The sequence below is a fragment of the Psittacula echo genome (genome assembly GCF_963264785.1).
Source record: "Psittacula echo genome assembly, chromosome: 11".
Taxonomy (NCBI): domain Eukaryota; kingdom Metazoa; phylum Chordata; class Aves; order Psittaciformes; family Psittacidae; genus Psittacula; species Psittacula echo.
In genome coordinates this window covers 7893327-7915624 of record NC_137746.1, presented here as the reverse complement: position 1 = coordinate 7915624, position 22298 = coordinate 7893327, and the positions used below count along the sequence as shown (strand labels likewise).

Below are 22298 nucleotides of genomic sequence, written 5' to 3'. Positions count from 1 at the left end.
GTTTCCAGTAAGGGAAGCATACAGAGACGAAATACCCTCACTGTTGAGCGTATTTCAAGAATACAATCTCCCTTCCCAATCAAAGCTACTATATCCCTCTTTTCCCTTTACTGAGTATAAAGCAAATGTAAATTAAATTAATTATTGTACAACACAGCTTCTGCTTCCTGAATTATCCGTTATTAAAACATTTTCTATCTACCATGAAAAATACATAATACAAGATTTCTATTTCATTGCAAAGTAGTGAAAACATTTTTTTTCATTTTATGAGACTTTCTGCTGTGCTAAGGGTGACTTATCTGCAAACAGCCAAAGACAGTTAGGAGGAAACAATCATATAATTTGTATTTAAGCACACTATACTGTACATTCCTAGGCAATAAATTATTCTTGCTCACAGCATTGTATCAGAGTGACTTCTATTAAAAGCCATCCCTACTGATTCCCTCTTCTGACACTGTGTAATTTACCACCAATAAATGTTCATAAACAGTTTGACTGAAAAATCCATAAAGCCATTTCAGCTTTATTTTAAGTTCCATTTAATGTCCCTCAAAAATGATTTCATCAATGTGTTTCCATTAGCTGGTTCTCTGCCCAATAACTTAATTCCACACAATCAGTCAGGAACTTATAAAGCATATGACAGGATCTTCCTAAAGTGTTTTGAATCACCATAAAGATTCACTCAAAGAGTGTTTGGGGTTTTTTTCCCTTCTAGTGCACAAGGAGTGGGGAGACAAATGTCAAAGACCCCTATATGTGTTCACTTCATGCAATAACAAAAATCAAGAGTCATATGGCAAGGGAACATTTACAGTTCACTTACAGGGTTTGAGGATATTTTTAGGTTTGCTTGCTTCTTTTTCTTCTTTCATTTGAGACTCAGAAGAAAAGCTCTATGAGAACAGGTCTGTCAAATCAGAATTTGCATTTCGTTTGACTCTAGTGGTTTCTTAGAAGCTTATTGTCACATCCAGGAGCTTGGATGTGGTGTAGACCACTGCAAGTGAGTTGCTGGAACAAAACCCAGCTTCTGATCTCCTCTCAGCTTCCTCTTCCCATTCTGCACCTGCCATAGGAGCCTCCAGTGCCATTGCCCTGTTGCACCTTCTCAACAGCTCCAGCTCAGGATGACACTTCCTTCCTTGCTGCAGAACATGTGCCATGAGCAATCTGGCCTCACTGTTTCCAACATGGAAGCAACATAAAAAGTCAGTGGGCTGGGCTTTTGGCAATTGTACTCTATGACATGAAACCAAGCCATAGCTTAAAACAAGGTGGGTTTTTATCCTAGTTTCGCAGTGAAACAAAACAGGCATCATGTTCTGTATGTGCATACTGCTCTGCCAATGTACTGTTGAAGAATGTCTTAAAGCATTACCCTCCTTCATTCAAATGTGGATTTGGTTGATCAAACTCATGAGCTTTGTGAGAAGGAGAGATTACTAACACTCCACCAGGGCAAAGACTGGTGTGAACTCAGCACTCCCAACTCCATAGGGAAGAGAGAAGTTACAAATGCCCCAAGAAGTGACCAAAGCTCAGCTGAAATGTGCATCTTCTTTACCAGCAACAAATCCAGAGGAAAGAGGGCATCAACAGTTCAGCCTTCCAAGCTGCCTCTTGCTCCCCCTGTGTGCTGCAAAAGCACCTGATCTGCATGACATTGTCCTGGCCCCTTTCCTGGTGTAAAGGCAAGGGCCATCCCTGCTCCCTCTGGCCAGAACTGGGCTCCAGCCATTGTGGCAAGATAACGATCACATACTGCTCCTTCTGTATGAAACTTGCTCTAGGCTTCTACTCCCATCAGCTGTAAAGAAGAGAAGAAGAGCTCAAATGCAATGCAATGAGAGGTATTTTTAGAGTAATGATTGATGCTCCTGTGTTATCAAGGGTAGGTGGCAATCAGCTGAACAGCAGTTGGGGATGAACAAAATCCAAAGGAGAGAAATCAGGTTTCCGCTCAGGTGCAGATGTACCTGGTTAGATATTCCTCACTTTCCTTTTTCTTTTCTTTCTAGACAACACATTTCTTTCCCACTCTTTGTATTCTTTTAGTAATAATTTCATACCCACACTACACCTTTAGTGTTGTATATCCTTGCTTTATAATGAAATCAAGGTCTCAGTGCCCTGTGACAAACTTGGTGATTGAGTTGGCTTAAGTGTATCTTCTCTTTAGCACTCTGCCTTCATGTAGTACTGCGCAAATGAGGGAAGAAGAAGGATTTGCTACAATTTTTCTTCTAGCTAAAGTCAAGAGGCAATGTACAGTGTGCTGGTGATCTCCATAAACTACCTCCATTCCCACTATTGATCAGGACATATTCAGCAATTTGTCCATGAAAACACCTGTCTGATGAGGTTCTCTCCTCTGTAGGTCTCATCAGGGTAATATGTGACAGTCTTAAAAAGGTGTCTATGCAAACAGACGCCCAGGAAGTAAATCCAATACAATATACACAGAAATGATTTGTGCCCGCTTCTTTTAATTCCTGGTTTTAAAAGCCTTTTTCATCCTTAATTTATGTTTTTAAATGGATGAACATAGTAATTGCCATTGCTCCCCTTGAATCCCATCAAATCTGAAATCAATGAGAGCTCCATTTCAGAGCCCAACAATAATAGCCTGGCTGGGTTAAGCCACTGCATTGAACAAAAGCTATAAAGCTTCATTCATGTTTCTTTCTAGGATACTATAAAAATACCTCACTGCAAAAGTCTGTCTATCTGCCCACCTCATTGTCAAAGTGCTCGGGAGTTGCTCTTTTAAGGGCAATCTATGTAATGAAACCACATGCATCATGAACAAAGGTGTTTATAATAAGAACGTATTGTGATTTATTTAGACTGTCTTAGATGTTGGTCTTGGCACCATATTCACATGGGGAGTGAGTCAACCCGTAGGCCTGGTCCTGGGCTATTGCTGAGTTAGGCTGGACGGGAGCTCCTTATGATTCCAACCAGATCTGCTGGAGGGAGAAGCAATTACCTGACTCTAGTCCCAAGAAATAAATGGAGCCTGGCTTTAAGCTAAAAAACTTGCAAACAAAAAGGTGAGCTGCAAGCTCTGAGATCAACATGTGGGTCATTAGTGATATATGTGTCTGTAGACACATATGTGTCTACTCCAATAGTTGAATGTCTGAGAAATATAAACGGAATAGCAGAAAAGACCAGAAGGGCTTGCAGCCAAACTGAGAAAAGACATACAAAGAAAGGTTGCTACAACTTATGCTGACCTCTAGATATTTCCTTCTTGACTAGATGTGGGGCCTTTCAACACTTCTGCAGCTCAACAACAGCAATATCATCACTGCATTCCTTTGAAGCTCTTTGTGGCGTTCTTGTGCAAAGGTGCAAAGAAACTCGAGAGCACCTGAAGTAGGAATACACAGTGGAAATTTATCAAGGAGAATATTATGTGAGCTTTAAACCGATCAGGTTGTGAAGGCTGGGAAACACACTCAGGAAATAAAATATAAATCTGCCACACTTTAAATCTGATTTCAGTGTTTGGTAAGTGTACAGTATGTTTCCTTCATAATCCGTGTGACATTTAATCAATATTAATCTGATCATGGATGATTCTTCTTTTTCCTTAAACAGGATTAAGGTAACACAATCTGAACACACATTTCAGCCTGGCCTCGAAGCCTATACACTTTACATAAATGCTATCCCTTTTTGCCTGGAATGTACTTTGAAGTAAAAGCAAACACAAGGAAAACTCAGTATATCTCCCTCCAACACACATTGCTCTCTCCGTCAAAAGACAAGTTTACAATCTGAGTGAGTGGATTTTGAAAAAGGAGGGCAATGTTAGTGGAATTTGCCATTAAAAGGAATGGACAACAGTCTACACCTATTGCCCTCAAGGCAGCAAAGCAATCAGAAGTATTCATTCAAGAATTGTATGTTTGCTCAAAATCCGATCATTTTAATTTCTTCCCTTATAGAATGGGAGAAAAACGCTATTTGGAAGAAACCATCCAAAAATCCCATCCCAGCCTCTGGGAATAAAAAAGAAAACAAACCCTGAAACCACTCTATTCATCCAAATATTTTTTTAATGTAGTTTTGAGGTTTTTTATTACTGCTGATTACAGATCAAGTCACTTTTTGACATCTGACTTTTACACTGATATTGCAATAACACAATTCCTAACTGAGAAGCCACAATATTCTTGTGGATTTAATCACTGATAGAAAACATATTCTACTCCCTAATTTTGCTAAACACAAGTTTTCCCACCATCACACCTCTGCAATGAGTGCAAAGAAATCTGATGACACTCCCTGCTGTGACTGATTGCTACAGACAGCCAAGGCTGTTCCCAGTCTTGCTAGTGCCAGCACTAATACCTGGTATCTTCATTTGTCAGCTTAATTTCCCTACTTTCCTCGTTTTATTCTACGTCCCTTTTCTGCAGGACCAATGATTACATGACAGCTTGGCAACTGCTCTGGGACTGCATTAGTGTGACTGCTTAATCACCTACAGAGAGTGCACAGTGAATATTCGTAGCTGCTTCCCAAAGAAGTTCATACACCTTCAGCAAAAGGTCAAATGCTTGTCCAAGCCTTGCGAGCAGCAGTTGTGGCACGCTCTTTTCTCCTGCCAAGGGCACAGAAGGAAGCTCTAAAGCAAATGCTACCTCCTGGTGTCTTTGAAGCAGGCTGAGCAAGCAGGAGTTCATTTGCAACTGGATGAAGTGGGAAAGGCCTCTGTCCCCAGGCTGATGGTACAGTGTCTGCTTCCAGAAGCACAGCGAGGTACTCCACATCCCAGCAAAGTACCATGGCTGCTCATCAGCAGCACTGAGCCATTTTTGAGCCAAAGGCAACTTCCCTTCCACTGCCTCTGTAAATGAAAAGGATTGTTGTATGAAAAGGTTTCAATTTGCTAAGAAACGTGTCTTGTAGCGTCATTTCTCCATTGAAAAAGCTACTCACAGACACATTTTCAGCAAAACAAACCAAATCCACAATACAAAGACTCAAGCTTGGCATTTACCCTCAGGCGTAAAATGGCAGCAGACTCAATGGCAAGGCCAGAAAGCTCCGTTTCCTCTCTGGATCAAGCCTGATTTCAACACTTGGCTACAAACGCTGTTCCCTCTGCCACAAACAAATCAGTAAAATACCATTTTGAAATCATAATGGCTGCTGTAAAGGGCAACTGTGCATGTGCTGACCCATAAATAATCGTTTCTGAAGAAGGGTGCATGCAGCAAAAAGCAGTGGTAATTCCTGGAAACTGTTACATTTCTAGCTCACACCAGCCTCTGGAATGGCTGGTGCCAGTCAAACATCTTTGTGGATTATTTTAATGAAATACAACTATGCTTGCACTCATAAAAGTCACTCTGCTGTAAACATTGCAGCAAACATAAGCTAGAAAGGACATGCCAAGAGGCTACTAAAACTGTAATATTGAGGAAATGTGAGCAGAGTCCTTTAGCCAGGCTGGCACTGCAGCCACAGTTCTGCAGGGTTCCTCCCAGATCAAGCGAATACAAGGCTATCTGAAAATGTTTATAGATGTGAAGCTTTAGAAACAGCTGGGCCAATGTACACAGACATATTAGTTCAGCACATCCATATTAAATGGTGTTCTCCTCTTGCCTGAAATGAAGGACATTGCAAATACGTTTATAACCCTTCCATGGGTAATGAAACCCAGCACTTTGAATTCTGCAAATACAGAGCAGGTTACTCCCTCTGCCCCCAACAACAGAAAACTCCAACACAAACCCATTTAAAAGAGCTTTCCATGAGACAATCATGAAGTCATCTCATTGACTTGGGCTTATATCACTGCTTTTATCATTGGTGTTCCTCCACTAAAACCTCTTGAGCCTTTAATATACAGCTCATAAATAAAATGTTGGAAATGTGCCTTGGAATTAATTACTCCAAACTTACTAATAAATCTGCAATAACATTTCAACATCTGACTCCTCTGTTCAAGTGCATTCCCAGGCACCTGGAGAGAAACTAGAATAAGAAATGCTCCCAAACCAGACTAACATTCCTGGAAGTCTAACCTGTGGTCAGCATTTGCATGCTCCACACGATTCATTGCCCAGATGGAACATACTACAGTGAAAAAAGCTACAAGGTAGAAATAGAGCTACTGGCTAATTATTTGAAGAGAGGGTATGCAATGGGTTGGCGAGATCAAAGGTACATTTCGGCCAGCCATAGTGCTGGGGAGGACTGCAATGTGTGGAGGATGGGTCACACATCTCCTGCAGAGAAGCTCCTGCAGTCTTTATACTGGGAGACAAAAGGCATCCTACCCCACACTAAATACAGCTATTTTAGTTGAGAGTTTGCCACAGGGAAAGGCTTTAGCCAAATTTTTATCGTTAGGCTATAGCAAAGTCGTATAAATGTCTAAAGTGAGAGGCACATTTTCAGGGACCCAGAGTTGAAGCAATCTCTGTATTCTTCTGTGACAGAAAAGGGACCTTGTGGTTTTTATGATTAATCCTAGCCTCATTGCAAAGCAAAATGGTAATCTCAAGAGTGGCTAAAAAGCGTGGTTGATTTGTAATGCGACAGCATTCAGCCCATGCAATCCTACCTCCCACACAAACCTTCCTCCACTACTCAAAGCCAGGGACTGTGAAAGCTTGTTAAGCTGCAGGAATGCGTCTTTTGCGTTTTTATCTCAGCTCACTGCAATGCCTTGGATTCCCATCAATACTTAGCCTTAAAAACCAAAATATTGGTTAAATCCATTATAAATATTAAACACCAGAGTGTACTGGCAAGTGTCCCTGAAAACAAACTTCAGAAAATAAGCTCCAAAAAAGATGTCAAGGCCCTTGGGAGAACTGACACTCCCATGTCATCAGATGTTGTCTTATAAGGCTAAATTAAGCATCTGACCACAGTTTAATTTCTGTAAAAATTCATGCTAATTTAAATTGCTTTAGATTTAATTAAAAATGCTTTACTATAGAGATAATAATGTAACTCTGTTAATTAGTATCAAGTGGCATCTAGAGGGCATATTTAAAAACTAATCTGGAGAATAAATAGAGCTAATTAACAGTCAGAATAATGCTTTATGATTGTCTTTTGTTTATAAATGCTATAATGTTCAATATGTTATCAAATGAAAATGGTAATTAATATATATCAAAGTTATTTGTTAATGCTCTTTTAACTAAAGAGCATTTCTCACACACCATTTTTCAGATGCTCTGAACACATTTCATTTCTGGAGGGAAGGAGGAGGCAGGAAAGGGAACAGCTGTACGATGCACCACATATGAATTCAATTAGGACCAGCTCTTTCACCTCCTGTAATGCAGACCCAATGTGTTTATGAGCCCATGGGGGCCATCCAGCAAGGCATTTAGCTTGTATCTGCGTGGTGTTTGCCAGAATGCACGGCTGACCATGGCAACCCCGACTGCAGGGGTTTGCACTTCACCCCACACTCAACCCCATGTGCAGCACTATGTGCTGTTTAGCAGGCAGAGAAGTGATGGATTTTCCCTTCAAAACCTAAGCCCTGTGAAACCAGAGTCGCAGTTCTGAGGAATGAGAATGGCTCTGAGATTTGCTGTAGTATCTTTTAAAAGACCATGAGGTGCTCAGATATTGCAGGAGTGGAGCTTGTAAAAGAAAGGAGTATTACCAGTGAGAATGTGCCACCACAAGAGTGGAGGAAACTGGCAGATAAGCTTGGAAGAAAAAGGGCAGACCAGATGTGGCATAAGGCTCAGATTCTACATGACTTTTTGCGGGCAAACATGAGCTCGTTTTGAGTCATCTGGACCAATGCAGATGCTGGGCCTCAGGCTGGCTCTGGGCAAGGCAAAGGGAATTCATGCTTGTGTCTGGAAAAGGTTGTGTAGATGTCATCAGAGTTGACTATGGCCAAAGGGCTCAGAGGGCTGCCCTGTCCTCAACAGAAGTTGCCGTTATCCTCCGAGATCTCCTATGATGACAGGTTTAACTGGATTCACTAAATCAAATAAAATCATTGAAGTACTCTAAATTACATCATGCATGAAAAGCAGAAGGGACCAACTCTGTCTTTCTGTGTCCTTTAATCATTATAAACAGGACTAACTCCCCACAATTAAAATAAAAAGCACTTTCATTTGGTAATCTGCACTACCCATGCTGTGCATTTTTTTGAAGCACCATCAAGCGCAGCACATGTCCTACTTGTGTGGTTTTTATCCATAACTCTGTGCATTCCTCTCTTTTTTAATGCCTTGCTAATGTTGAAAAATCCCTTAGCTCCCCAGAGCAGAGTCCATTTCAAAAAAGGAAAGCACTTCTTTCCTCATGACAAGGCTTCAGCATTACTGTGGAAAACAAACTCTCAGAATCAACTTTGAAAAGCACACAAAGAAAAAAGTAATTATCATTAACAAGATTAAAAGCTAGCCACAACCCCAGTAACTGCTGCTCTAACCTTTGTGGGATGACTTTCATGCCAGACTGCAGACATACACTTCCTTCTATAACAAGTATGTGTTCAGCAATAACAAGTTGAGATTATTTACATAGTGTAGATAGGTGTCAGCAGACACATACCAACAGCACCTGAGATCCCAAACACTGGAGAAATGGTCAAAGGAATTTGCCTGTGCAGTAGAAGTTGGACTAGCCTCAAGTGCAGACAAAAACACTGGAAGAAATATGACCATATGGTGTAACACTTCCCAGCATGGCAAACAGCCATGGCAAACACTTTTGGAGATAAAATTAGATTGGGGAAGCAAAGCTGGAGAAAACCAAAGCCAAGAATGAACTCTGAAAGCATTTCAGCTCAAGGTCATCAGAATACTTGCCATGCAACACCACCAGTCGTATCATTCTACTTTTTTCTTTTCTGATAGACCTGCATAAGCCAAATAAACCCCCAAGAAACAGCTGCAGATAAAAATGAAAATGAACTACAGTGGTTAGCAGAAATTTTGATGCTGTTCATTCTGGAGACTAAAACAAGGCAGAAACTCAAAATAACTATAAAAATAATGGCTGGTTTCTCCAAAGGACAAAGTAAATAAAAAGCAATATTTTTGTAAGTATGTAACCTGTAAGGATTGTAACTTGTAAGGAAAAGTTTCTGTGCCTTTTTGAAGAACCATGGATATAAATCTCTCTCATTTTAAGGTCTGCAACAAAACATTTAAAAACTGTTGCTTTCTAACTTCATCTCCCCTGCACAAAGACTGTAGAGGTAATTAGCTCTGAAGGGTGCAGTGTGAAGGGAGGTTAGTGTTAGCACATGGATTGTGATAAACGTTCCCGATCCCTGTAACACTGAAAGAATTCTGAATGGTCCTTTTCAAAGTTTTCAGCTAAAAATGATACTGCTGATTTTGTGAAGATCAACATTTATCCTATAAAACTCACCTAAGTTGTATAGCTGGTGACTAAACTAGTCCAGTATGTAACAACCCTTGGCCTGTCCTCAAACAGGAACCAACTAGAATAGCAAGACATCAGGTAACAAAAACTACTAAGGGCTGGACACAAAGCCCCATTCCTGATGGTTAGACTCTGAGGTGCTCATTTTAAGCTCCTTTACATTATACATAATATACTAGTAATACACTATGCAATACGTAGAAATAACAGTAATTAAAACCACTATGTATCATTCTAAGCTCCTTCACTGATCTTTCTCTTTTTAGGAGCTTACTAGAGAAGTAAAGAACATTTTGGACTGAACAGATGCATCCAAATCAAGCCATTATAAAACCAGCACCAGTGCATCCATAGGGATCAGTGGCACTGTTATGTGTCTAACTGCTTAGCAGTACTGAGCTACCCAGTCTGGTCCTACATGATCACATGCACAAGCAAATCTCAGACTAAGCAAAGAGCACAGATTGAACTGGAGAGCAAGACAATTCAAGTTCCTAAGAGGTAATTTCATTTAACTATCAAATACACTTCAAAATTTTACAATTACCATAACTGGTTATTTTCTCTAATTACAAATAAAAGTCCAAACAAACAATAAACAACCCCCATACCCCAAACCCAAAGTGTATCCCCATTTTTGTTAGGAACTACGGATGTAAAGCCTAGCAGGCAGGACAGCTGGGGAGGCAGATCCTGCACAGGCAGGAAAGCTCCAGGTGCCAAGTCTCAAAAGTCAGACAGGGAAGTGGTGGCATTGGTAAGGTTGGACTCTCCTTCCATGCACAGGACACTTAACCCTACCAGCAACATAGCTGAAGATGGCTCAGAGATGCACAACATGCTCTTCCATGTGGCTAAGTAAGGACAGCTAACATAAAGGCCACCAAACTCTTCAGAAAATTAACATGGGGTCCTAATTCATGTTGACTTTTTTCCCTGCAGGTCTCCTCCTTTGTGTCTGCTTTAGAATGAAAAAGGAGCTGGTAAAATGGTGATCAAAAACATGAAGCCTGAGGTTTCCCTATACACAGTGACTGTGGACATGGAAGCATCCTTAGAACAATTCCTCACTGTCCTTCATCACAAAAGATAAAGTTCTTCAGTTTCCAAAGCTGGTTTTAAAACTACTTCACTGAGCCAGACAAACCACTTCCAAGGGAGGGTTTTTTTTGGAGGGGAAATAACACATTGTGCAAGTTAAGAAACCCCTCAGACAAACTCCTGGCCATTATCTGCTTGAGGAAGAAATAGAGACAGCTAAAGGCTTTATCTCCATAAGAAGCATGAAGGAAAGTCAGGCAAAACTATACTAAAATTTGAAGAGGTGCATATCAAAAGACTGATTTAGGGAATAATATTTTACCTAGAACTCTCAGTCTCTCTGCTCCAACCACCACTTCGTTGTCATCTGCAGAAAACAGCAATTTTCCAGAGAGGGTTTTCACCTCAAATTTTTGGCTGTGTGCTTCCACTGCTTGGGGACCTAGAGGGAAGAAGCACAACCTTTTAGTGAAAAGTATAAGAAAATTATATAGTAGCTTCATACATTTAATAAACCCATCTGCTGAGATTGTCCTAATAGCCCTGCAGAAACAAACTGCATCTGACACATCAAACAGGGAGGTCTGTGCTTTTCAGAGGGTGTCATCTCATTAGAAAAGGGCACCGTTTTCTACCCAAATAACAACCTCTCAACTTTTTCTACTTATGTTTTTGTTCATACTTATGTTTGTCATAAAATCACCATTAAACTTGGGATAGCTGCGAAATTCTTACAAAAAGGCAGATCCACATGTGAAATGGCAATGAATATACCCAGCCATGCTTTGAAAGCATTGGTGCAGCTCTAAGAGACAGCAGGAGTTCTTGAGTCCATTTTGCTTGGATTGATGCTGTGGTGTAAAAGACTCCTGGTTTTCTGCCTGTTAAATATACCTGGACTTGAACGGTATCAGTGTCATGCACAGTGCAATTTAAAAAGTAACCAAACCAAACACCACCACAGAAGCAGATGTTTTTCTTTTAGACCATTTGAACCACCTGCAGGCCAAGATGAATGGCAGCCTCCCATGTTTCAGAAAGTTTTTAGACCAGTTAAACTTTCCTTCGTTGCTCTTATTTCAATTCTGCTGCCTCTCCTGCAGGCTGCTGTGCACAGCAGTGCTGGAGAGCCTCTGGCAATGCGTTTTGTTGAGGAGCCTGATAAACATCAGCTGCCTGAATAGCAATTCTGTGGAGATCTGCGGCTGAAAGGCTGCAAAGAGCAGACCCCTCGGTTACAGACTCAGGCTGAACTGTGGAAAAGTCATCACCTAACAGCCCTGTGCAACTCAGTCCAAGCCACAGACCCCCTGGAATATGGTACTGTGCAAGGCAGGGGACCAGCTTTGCATTAGCTTTGGCCATCTTCATGTCTCATTTCTCATTTCTCAAAAGGCAAGAGAAATAATACCTGAAAGCCAGTGTTTTCTCATAAGCAGTTTCAAACTCCATCTATACACAATGTTTTGCTGCACAGGTCATCTGTATTGGTATCAGGGCACACACGATCATGCATGGTTCACACTACAGAAAAGTGAGGCTATGCTGAGATCCCTGGAAACACTTAAGAACTCTTGCAGCCATTCTGAGAAAATCCAGTACTTTAAGTTTGATTTCCATCTTGCTAATTAACTGCCTCCCTACTCATCACTGCAGCATGCACTACACGGGACCACATCTTTGCTTTGCTCTGAAATCAAAGCTACTGCTGAAAGCAGAAATGAGCTCAATAACCAGAGCACCACGCAGGGAGACATCATTGACCACATCCTCCCAAGCTCTCACGACATGGAGGTGCTTAAGTAACCGAATACCCTCTGGAAAACACATGGAGAACAAACAAACTGAACATGTTCATTCTGAAAGTGAGAATCAGGGACCTTGGGGTTGAATTTATTTCCTTCCTCCAGGCAATTTTCACACGTGCTGCTTAAATCACTGCTTACTGAAGCTGCATATTTAATTATTTAATACTGTGACTAGAGGCCAAGATGTTTTATAAGCAAACCAAACAACCCAGTCTCATGTAGAAACAACATGTTTATGGATTACTGGCTCTGCCACACAGCAACACTTCTCCCGGCCCCCAGAAAAATCTCAATATATAAATATCGACCCTATATCATGCACATAATATATATTACAATATATATAATGCATTAGGTTCTTTTAACCCACATTACATGTGCATTCATTCAAAGGCTGCTGTGCACTGGGGATTTACGAGACACCCATTTTCCCATCAAACACACTCACGCTTGACAGCATCCTTCAGCAGCAGAAGCGCACAGACAGCTCTGAACTGCAAAGTGTCCCAGCCCAGCCACAGCTAATCTGCAGAGTTCCCAAGACCTCAGGCAACTTACAAGTGTCTCAGGAAAAGCCTGTGCCTGTTACAACAGAAATGTCAGCCTGCAGATGTTCTCCTTGACCCTGAAGTCTTACAACTAACCTTTCTGTCTCTATGTTGGCTTTCAAATGAAAACAGTGGTCTGCTTCATTACCAGCAAGCATCAGCCAGCTGCCTCTCCAGCACGGCTTTCGTGTATCTAGCTTTGTTTCTACAAAGTGGAGTGAAGTTTTCATTTGTACTTCATGAGACACCTGGGCTCTCCTCCTGCGCGCTGCCTAAAGCCAGCACAGCATCCCACAACGCACCCGCTTTCGTCCCTCAATTTTTCCACACAGCTTTTCCCCCTCCTTACCTGTTACGAGGCGAGTAAGGACTTTAGTCTTCTCATTGAGGATGTTCACTGTCACATTTCTGGCAGACTGGAAGTACAGTGGGTTGCCCTGGAACAAGAGCATGAGAGCAAGCACGTGAGATGGGGACTGCTGCCTGAGACCAGCCAGCTTGAGCTTGAACCTGATGCTGCAGGGCTGCTGTTAATGGCCCCAACACTGAGTGTGTGGTTTAGGCGCAGGCCACCCTGAATTAATTCTTGTTGTCCAGGATAAAATCACAGTGCACACATCTGTTTGGCTCAGCTAAAGTCCCAGAGACTAGCCTTATTTTAGGGATGGTAGGCTTTATTGACAGAATAAGCCAACCAACCGGTTATTTTGAAACATGCAGGTGATAACGGACCTGACCTAAGCTTCCCAAAGGTCCTGGTGTTTTGGGAGGCTGGCTGACTGCAGCAGTGAATTTAGAGTCAAATCTGCAATATTACACACAGCTTCAGATGACTGTGGTGACTGTGGTGCCTACCGCATGGCCATGTGAGTGAGCCATGCCCAAGGGCTGTGAACAAGAAAACCTTACTAACATGTAAAAAATGTCTTCGATCTCAAAGCACTTATAAACCATGCAGCATGTACCACCACCAGATTCCAGACTGGGATGCCACCTTGCGACCAGACCCATCCCACCGGCTCAGGAGATAAACAAGACATGAAGTCTTCCCCACTCCCAACTTGACCACATAGAATTCTACTTAGTTTTCATTTTTATGCTTTAAATATAGCTTTGAGAGAAGAGCTAGAGCAGCTGTTAACACACTAAGAAGCCACACAACTGCCTGGCAGCATCCACCTCAGGTATTTCTCCCACAGAGCGAAGCCAAAGAAAACCCACAGAGAAAACCATCTGGCTCCTCCTGTGTGCAAACACATCCAAGACTCCCAGGAACTTGTGTTTTCCACCAGTCCACCCAGCTGGTTTCTCAGGGGCTATTAACCACCTACAGCACCAGCACAGGGTGACCCCAACTTAAATCAGCCAAAAATCTAATGTGCAAGGTGGAAATTCACTGCTGATATCTCTTAACAATGTCTAAAGCAGGCAGCTGGTTAAATTCATCAACTGACTAAGCAGTAGGACTGGCAGAGGGGATAAAGTACTGAAAAAGTCAGCAAGAAGTTGAATGTCCATGTGCTTCTCTATGTGCCATTTTATGTCCATGTGCTTCTTCCACCAAAGTCTTTTTTCCAGTGTTTTGAAATCTTACCAGTAGGAATGAACAATCAGGATGGTGGCAGAGGACCATGTAGGTCAGACATGTTCTCCTTGACACCTGAGTTTATAAGTATCATAACGAATATTTGCATGGATTTTTCTGGATCATGGCAGAAGGATTAGGTTGTCTGCATATAAAACATAACAGGAGCACAGCAATGCACTCATGGAAGCCCTGGGGTGGACTGGAGCTTCAAGGAACACTTCTAGTGATCAGTAAACTGTTCCCAGCAGTGTTTGCAGAAAACAAACCTCAAAAAACTCAAACAAACCCAGCCCCATATGTGACCAAATATTCACAATAGTCACATTTGCTGCTTTAACTGTTCATGCTGCATGCACCAAGGGGATCAGCCCTTCAGCAAAAAAGGGGGGAATGGGATTTATTTGATCAATTACAACAAGCATTATGGCTACATCCAGACTATTTACAACTAAATAAAAATAACAAAAAGAAAGAATTCTACCTAATAATTCCCAGATCTTGGACAAGTTTCAGAGGCTTTTGGTGTCTCTGTCTCCTCATACACTAAATGAGGACAAATCATCCTTATATACCTCTGTGATATGTTTGACAGCTTAAATAATATAGGATATGAAATTGAAATACGATTAATAAGAAGTAAGGAGCAGGGGTAATGACTGGTAATGATTTTGCTCTTTTTTATTCATTTTTATTTGTGATCTTTTAGAATGTAGAAATTCATGTTGGTTACTATTTCTTGGTTAACAGCACAGAAAAACGATGGCTTCACTTGAATACCCACTTGCTCTGGTATTAATTCTCCACAGCCCTGATCAGGGACCTAATTTGAATGCCCTAGTGATAGCAGTTTACTGCTACATTTTCATCTCGCAATTACAGATGAAGGATATTTTTAAAGGCAGACAGCTATAATCTGCACAATCTATCATAGGTGAGATCATAACCACTATAAACATGTCATACAAAGCACAGAAAGGCCATAATTTTGACTTGCAGTGTTTGACTTTTGTTTATGAAGTTATGCAAAGACCTAGAGTGTTTCAAAAAGTCCAAATTCAGCTAGGAATCATTCAATCCCCATGGCTTTGAAACTCTGCTACTGATCTGCTACCAGGAGATTGCACTACAGAAGTACTAAAAGATAAGCCAAGTAGTTAACATAAAAAGAGTCACAGGAAAAGTTGCTCCAAAGAAGTCTTACAAGACAAGCTAAGAGCTGCCATCCACCTACGAAAGACTTAAAGTACATAATCAGACCCTGAAATGCTTATCCCAGCATAGTCATCTCATTCACTGATTCAGAGCTCAGACTCATGCAGCCTTCAAAAACTGAATTTCCGTAATGGAAGAGTTATGTTTTTATTGGTCTGCAGGGAAGGAACATTTCAAGCACTTAATGCAACGCCTGCTCTCATTTCCATAATTCTTCTTCCATTAAGAAATGAAAAAGAGCTGAAAAAACCATCCTCTTTTACTGAAAATTCTGCAGCTTTTCTGTCCATCATCTTCTGTTTACAAAGATAACAACAAGACATTTCTTATACACTGAACATTAACAAATATTTCCTCTGTGCAAGCTTGGTGATGCTGCCAGCTTCCTTCAATCACACAGGAAAAAATAATTATAGCATTAAAAAAATCTTAAAATATTTAGGAATTATAACTGAAAAGACAAAAACTTCCACTTTCATGTTGTCATGACACAAAATTAAATATGCTGATGCACATAAGTGGAAATCTAGATCAATATGGCATCATCACCAAAATAAAAATGATTATGGAGTGAAGTAATATTTTCATAAACTGTCATAACGCTTGATAAACCTAGAGTTAGAATGCAATAAATAAGTACATCTGACTCTAATTATAACACTGTAAGTATGAGACACATCACATTTCTGAAGTCTAACATGCAACAATCCATTTCTAAATCTTTCAAATAAATAATATTAAAGGAATAACTGTATTTTACTCTTGGAATTGATGCAAAGAAAATGGAAGTGAATGGAAAACTGGATTAAACATTCTTCTGAGTACAGAAAAGTAGGGAAAATAACATTTTTCTCTTTGTCTGTTTCTCTCCAAAAGGTTTACCCCTGTTCTTCAGAAAAGTACATTTGAGATAAAATATATCTAATCTCTCTGATCACACTACAACCCAGCAGATTTCACTGCCTGCATGGTATCTGACGTACCGAGAAATCTCTTTCTCTGTCATTTGTTCTTTCTCTCATCACAAACATGACAACAAGGTTTCCCCCACACTTCTCAAGAGTAAATGCTGCTGCCAACCCACACGCTGCCCTGACTTGCTCTTTATGCCCACACTCAGCTGTTATGACTTCAACCTCTTTATAAGAACCCTCTGTTAACTGTGTTGTGTTAGCAGAGTCCCAGTTCCCTTCCATTTTAGCCACCCCATTACACTGCACTGAACTACAGTGTTGAATTTAACTTATGCAACTCTGCAGATTAAATCAGTGGTCACCTTCCTTCCAACACTATTTCTTGTCATTGTTCCTTTCCAGTGGTTCCTTTGATCACGTGGCTGAAGAAACTGAGGTAGAGACTTCAATGGGAGTAGCATGCATTTTGGTTTTTTCCCTTCTGCATTATTCCTCTTCTGTTTTCCTCTTTGCTTCTGATTTCCTTCAAACATTTCCCTTGCAGGGCACCAATGGAGGATCCCATCCTGCTCTGGGCTGCAGCTCCATTTCTAGGGGCAGGTGAGGCTGGGATCTTTTATGGACCCTTTAGGTTGGTTATCTATTTCCAGCCCACCATGAATCTCCTATTCATCTCTGCAGCAAATCCTACATAGTAAATACATCATTCTGACTCTTGCTCCAGCCTCTCATTAACAGACCTAATGTCTTAAGAATACAAATTATATACACACAAAAGACTTTGTCACAGCTACTCAACATATTAAAACATTGGACATATGCTGCAGCAAAAGAAGGTTAAAAGTCCAAAACCATGTCAAAACGGTATAGCTTGTTTCCTGACTAAGCAGTGAGGTATCCAGTCAAACACAGAACACTTCACAAAAGGTATCGGCTGTTTTTTTGCTAGGTTAAACACATGGCAAAACAAGCCCTAACAGCTCACTAGCTGCTTCCTTTGGCTCGCTTTGGAAGAGATGCTAAAAACTCAGAGACCAAATCAGAAAAAGCACTTTGACTGACAACCTTAATTTGCAGCTGGAGCAATCCCAAATGCTGTCTTTAAGAAAATTCAATACTTTAACAGATGTCCTTAGACTGTTTTAGGGAATTATTAAAAAACATTTGGAAATCCTTTTAGATTTTAAAAGGCAATTTTAAAATAATGCATCACGGTCGGTGTGTTTGTAGTTCAGATGGTCAAAAGGAGCTTGATTTGATCCTGTGGATACAAACACTTCACACAGTAAGTGCAAGTGAATCTTGTGGAAATAATGGAAATGGTGAATTTCCTGCAGGCTTGACAAAGTAATGGGAAAAACTAACATATCAAAGCTAATGCTTTAATATTTCCAGGGTGGCAAGGAGTCATCCATGGAAAAGCCACTGAGAGCACCATTCTCCTGCTCAACTGTACTTTTTGCTGACATTAGAGAAAGCAAAACTGCTCTATAACAGCTGGGCTGTCAGAGGGCACTTGACTTGTTAACCCTTACTCTGTCAGTTTTGGTCAGTTGACACAGATGCACTTAAATTAGTATCCCTGATCCAGTTTTGTATGTTCCCGTATGACTTGGTCATGGGGACTGGAGCATCTCTCTCTCAAGGAAAGGCTGAGAGACCTAGGTTTGTTTAGCCTGGAAAAGAGATGACAGAGAGTGGAGCTTATCAACACATACAGATACCTTAAGGGTGAGTGTGCATTTCTTTCCCCCACTCCTGCCTTGAGAACAGAAACTCCTTTGGGGAGCGTCTCATGCTTGAGAACCTCAGAGCTGCCCCCATAAAACAGAGAGGAACAATTCAATACAAAGCCTTCAGAATCAGTAACCAAGGAACTGGCACCACCATGAATCACAGCAAAGCTCACCAGGACACTGTACAGACACTGCACACCTATGGAAAAGCAAACAGATGAAACACTGGACAGCATCTATCTTTGGCTGTGAAGAAGACAAACTTGGGAGTATCCAGTGAACCCCATCCCTAAGATCCCTCTTGGAAGACCAGCCTGGTCTTCGGCAACAGATAATCTAGACTGCACGCTGAACTTGCAAGCCAACCATTACTGTTTCTATTTATAAAGTAAGCCCTATAGCTCTTCCTCCTCCTCTTTCTAATCTAGCTCAACACAGCAAGAATAGGATTTTGCACAGAAGCCTTCTAGCATCAAAAATGTTAATCATGTAGCTAAATCCCTGCGTGTTAGATTGAAAACATCCCTTAGTATGATTTGAACTTACTTTTTGTTGTTTAATCACTGAATCTCTTTTGATCTTGATTTTGTCCTTCAAACAGTGTAATATAATGTTAATGCAACTAAATTCTCTTTCAGTAAAACTTCTGATTTGACAATGTAAGCTTTTCACAGAATGAAAGCAAACCATACATGGAATTGGCAACAAACAGATTAAAACAAATGCTACAAAATGCCCCTAAATGTGTTATATTTGTGCCTAAAAATGATCGCTTTTAGGAAGGAGGCAATAGGTCCAGTGCAGAGATAACAAAATGCAGTCTGCATCCTCTCCTTCCAGGAAACAAACTATTCAAAAGAGTAATAAGCCCAGATCATGTAACCTGGATCAGTAACAGAGCTGATGCAGCCCTGACCTTCAACTGACACTTAAAGACATAAAAACAGTATCATGAGCTAACTTCATGTGCTGTGTTCCAACAATACACTTTACATTGCCATGAAGCTCAGAAAATACTGTGGGCCTACCCAATGTGATGAATTTTAATAGCATAGACAGTGCACATGTTGGAGTTTTAATTATTGGAGTTTTACATCCAATATATTGTATTAGATTATAAATGGCCATGCCAATACTCCCCCCCCCATAGCATTTCTTGAAGTTAATTTTAATAACAATAGAAACAAAAGGTAAACTTCCCACTGCTGCATTAAAGCAGCTACATCTCTGACTGTGCAAAGAAGGCAGGTCTGTGATGCGAGATCAAAATGACTTGGTTCTGCTTTTGGACAGCTAACTAAGGGGGTCTGTAGCCTTTAAAGTGATTTATTTCTGGCAATCTGGGAGTTTCTCTCTTTAGAAGAATACCTGCAATAATCTCATGAACACGGTGCTTTGACAGAGTGGCTGCATCCATAAGATGCCCATGGCAGGGGGGTTGGAACTAGATGATCTTAAGGTCCTTTCCAACCTTAACTATTCTATGATTCTATGCCTCATCAGCTGCTTTGCAGCTGAAATTCTTCTGATAATTAAATTACACCATGTCTGCTGACATTACAAACACCACCAAAAAGATTTCCAAGACATTACATCTGCCTCGACTTCTCTGCTCTTTTCTTTTTTACTTCATTGACTTCTGTGGAAAACCACAGATGACTTGAAACTGATAGACATACACAACAAAATAAAATGCAATTGTGCATGTTGGAGTTTTATTCAGTATCCATGGGGGTAGGAAAACTGGATTTGTAATGTCTGAAGGCTGCTGCACGTTCACAAAACTTTCTGTATTGATAGGACTGAACTGAGCATTATTGGCTTTGGAAAAAATCTGATGCATGGAAGCATGCTCAGCACCAGGAGTCCTCTGGCAAGATACCCTCAGAAAAAACAGCTGAAGAACAGGTGAAATGAAGAGAACAGCACAACTTGTAAAATGTAAAATACTTCTGAAAACACTTCAAGCACTTCACTGCACTCAGAGTTCACCCAAATTTGTTATAATGGAGTTGGTTAAATATGTGCTGATGATTAACTTTGCATCACTGGGGAATGGCTCTGCCAAACTAAGAAGGACCCGGGAAACTGTAATGCTCTTAAACAGGAGAACAGCAGTCCCAGGTTTTCAGCACGTTGATCACTATGACCAGTAAAAATCAACCAAGTATTCAATAACCTCTTCAATTTACTCGAATTCTGCTGCAGAAATACCAAACAGCAGTTGCTGCTCAATGGCAGCTTGCACTGATCTGATCCTCAGCTGTATGAAGTGTTGTAGCAGCAGGACTATGGATTTGTGCTGAGTTATAGCCTATTTTCTGCCTCAGGCTATCCTAGTTATGGTCAGACTCCAGTGGTGACAGATCTCCTGCTGAAGAGGTCCTGTGCCTTTCTACACACTGTAGAAAGGCACAGGACCATAGGGGAGAGGGAGAAAAGAGAACTCTGCTGGGGTTTAAAATACTCTAAATGATCCAATATATAGCTACTCCACTGCTCGTAACTTTTACTCCAGACAAGTGTGCAGACCTCTGTTCATGTGTTTTCATTTTTATGGCCTTTCTGGTATACCTACTGCATGCCTTAAACATCTTTTAAAACTGCTGGTAAATCATGCCTCACTATCTATAAAACCCACTTGAAGACAATATTAAGATTATACCAAACTAGTAATTTCCAAGTTGCTTTCTTATACTACCAACGTTACTTGGACCATAGCACAACCAGATACATTTAGGATCTAGGTTAGTTAGTGAGGTCAATACACATTTAAGAGTACATATGGATGATTCTTAAGAAAACCACAATAATATTTTCTGAAACTCTGAATGCAGCAAAGGCATTTGGGTTCTACAATGCTCACAGAACCTTTTAGGCATTCTGTTACTGCACTGCATAATGCCAAGTTATATATCCAGATATTTTTCTCCAAGAAGGCTAATAACATGGCTATCTCTGAACATCACTTTGAAATTATAGCTTTCCTTTGCTGCATGTCATGGATCGTTTACTCCTTGTATTAGATTATAAATAGCCATGCCAACTTAGGTACAGCACGAAACACAGGCAAGATCCTAGCAGAGGCCTCTGGTGTTACAGAAATTCAGTTGCTGCTAATAAGAAGGAGGGAAAACATTTCCATCTGTTTGGATCAGGAAGAAGAATTCATGTCTCTGATTCATCTGCATCCATATGCTGATATGTAGACAATACTTACGGACGCATAGACATATTGCGAGGTAGCCAGCAATAGAAACCAAATCAATCACAGATCACAGCATGTGATTTGCCTAATTATGAGTAATACCTCACATTTTTTATCTACGCGAAAAGCACTTTGTGAATGAGCAGATGGCATTGCTATGGGATGGCACCATCCTCGACAGTTGCAGATGCAGAGCATTTACACAGCACTCTGAAAAAATGACACAACACAAGCTGCTTCCTGGGAAAAAGATTCAAATTGAACAAGTGTCACCAAACAAAATACGTGTATTTATTGATGTTCTGAACTTATCTGATCCAGCCTCTCTCCTAAAATCAAATACATAGGTGCAGGACAGGGAGTGATGCTATCTAGACATCATTAAAGTCTCTCAGATAGAACTGCCACGTGAGCTGCCTAGCACAGAAAAGCAGAGATGCAGACCCAACCAGCAAACAATTTAAATCCACACAAGCAGAATCAATAGGAAGAAGCCCTGCAGAGAAAGCAATTAGACTGCAAAAGCAACTATATTACAGCATGGTTACGGCACAGAGGCAGGACGCAGAAGTCCATCCTCACTTCTGTGATTACCCAGTGGAGTTGTTTCCAATGCATCTGGCCTGTGAAATGACAAGGTTCAGCCTGGACATGTTCCTGCAATCAAAGTGTTTCTGTTCCTGGGCTTCTACTGTAATTATAAGGCTCTTTTTTATGAGACCTGTCCTTCAGGTTTTGTGTGCTCCATTGGCAAATGAGGGTCTGTGCATCAGGAAGCAGGTTTGAAGGACTCAATGTGCTCTCCTTTTCAATAGCTTCATGGGAATAA

General features: G+C 40.8%; 1 protein-coding gene across 1 annotated transcript in view; it reads right to left on the bottom strand.

The window, feature by feature from the left end:
- SGCD (sarcoglycan delta) overlaps window positions 1-22298 on the bottom strand; it is a gene marked incomplete at both ends in the record, with an annotated part of 123102 nt that overhangs the window by 35036 nt on the left and 65768 nt on the right. Inside the window, 2 exons of the mRNA XM_080627510.1 lie at window positions 10778-10897; window positions 13161-13248. Coding sequence (XP_080483636.1) covers window positions 10778-10897; window positions 13161-13248 — 208 coding nt within the window. The remainder of the gene's footprint in view (window positions 1-10777; window positions 10898-13160; window positions 13249-22298) is intronic.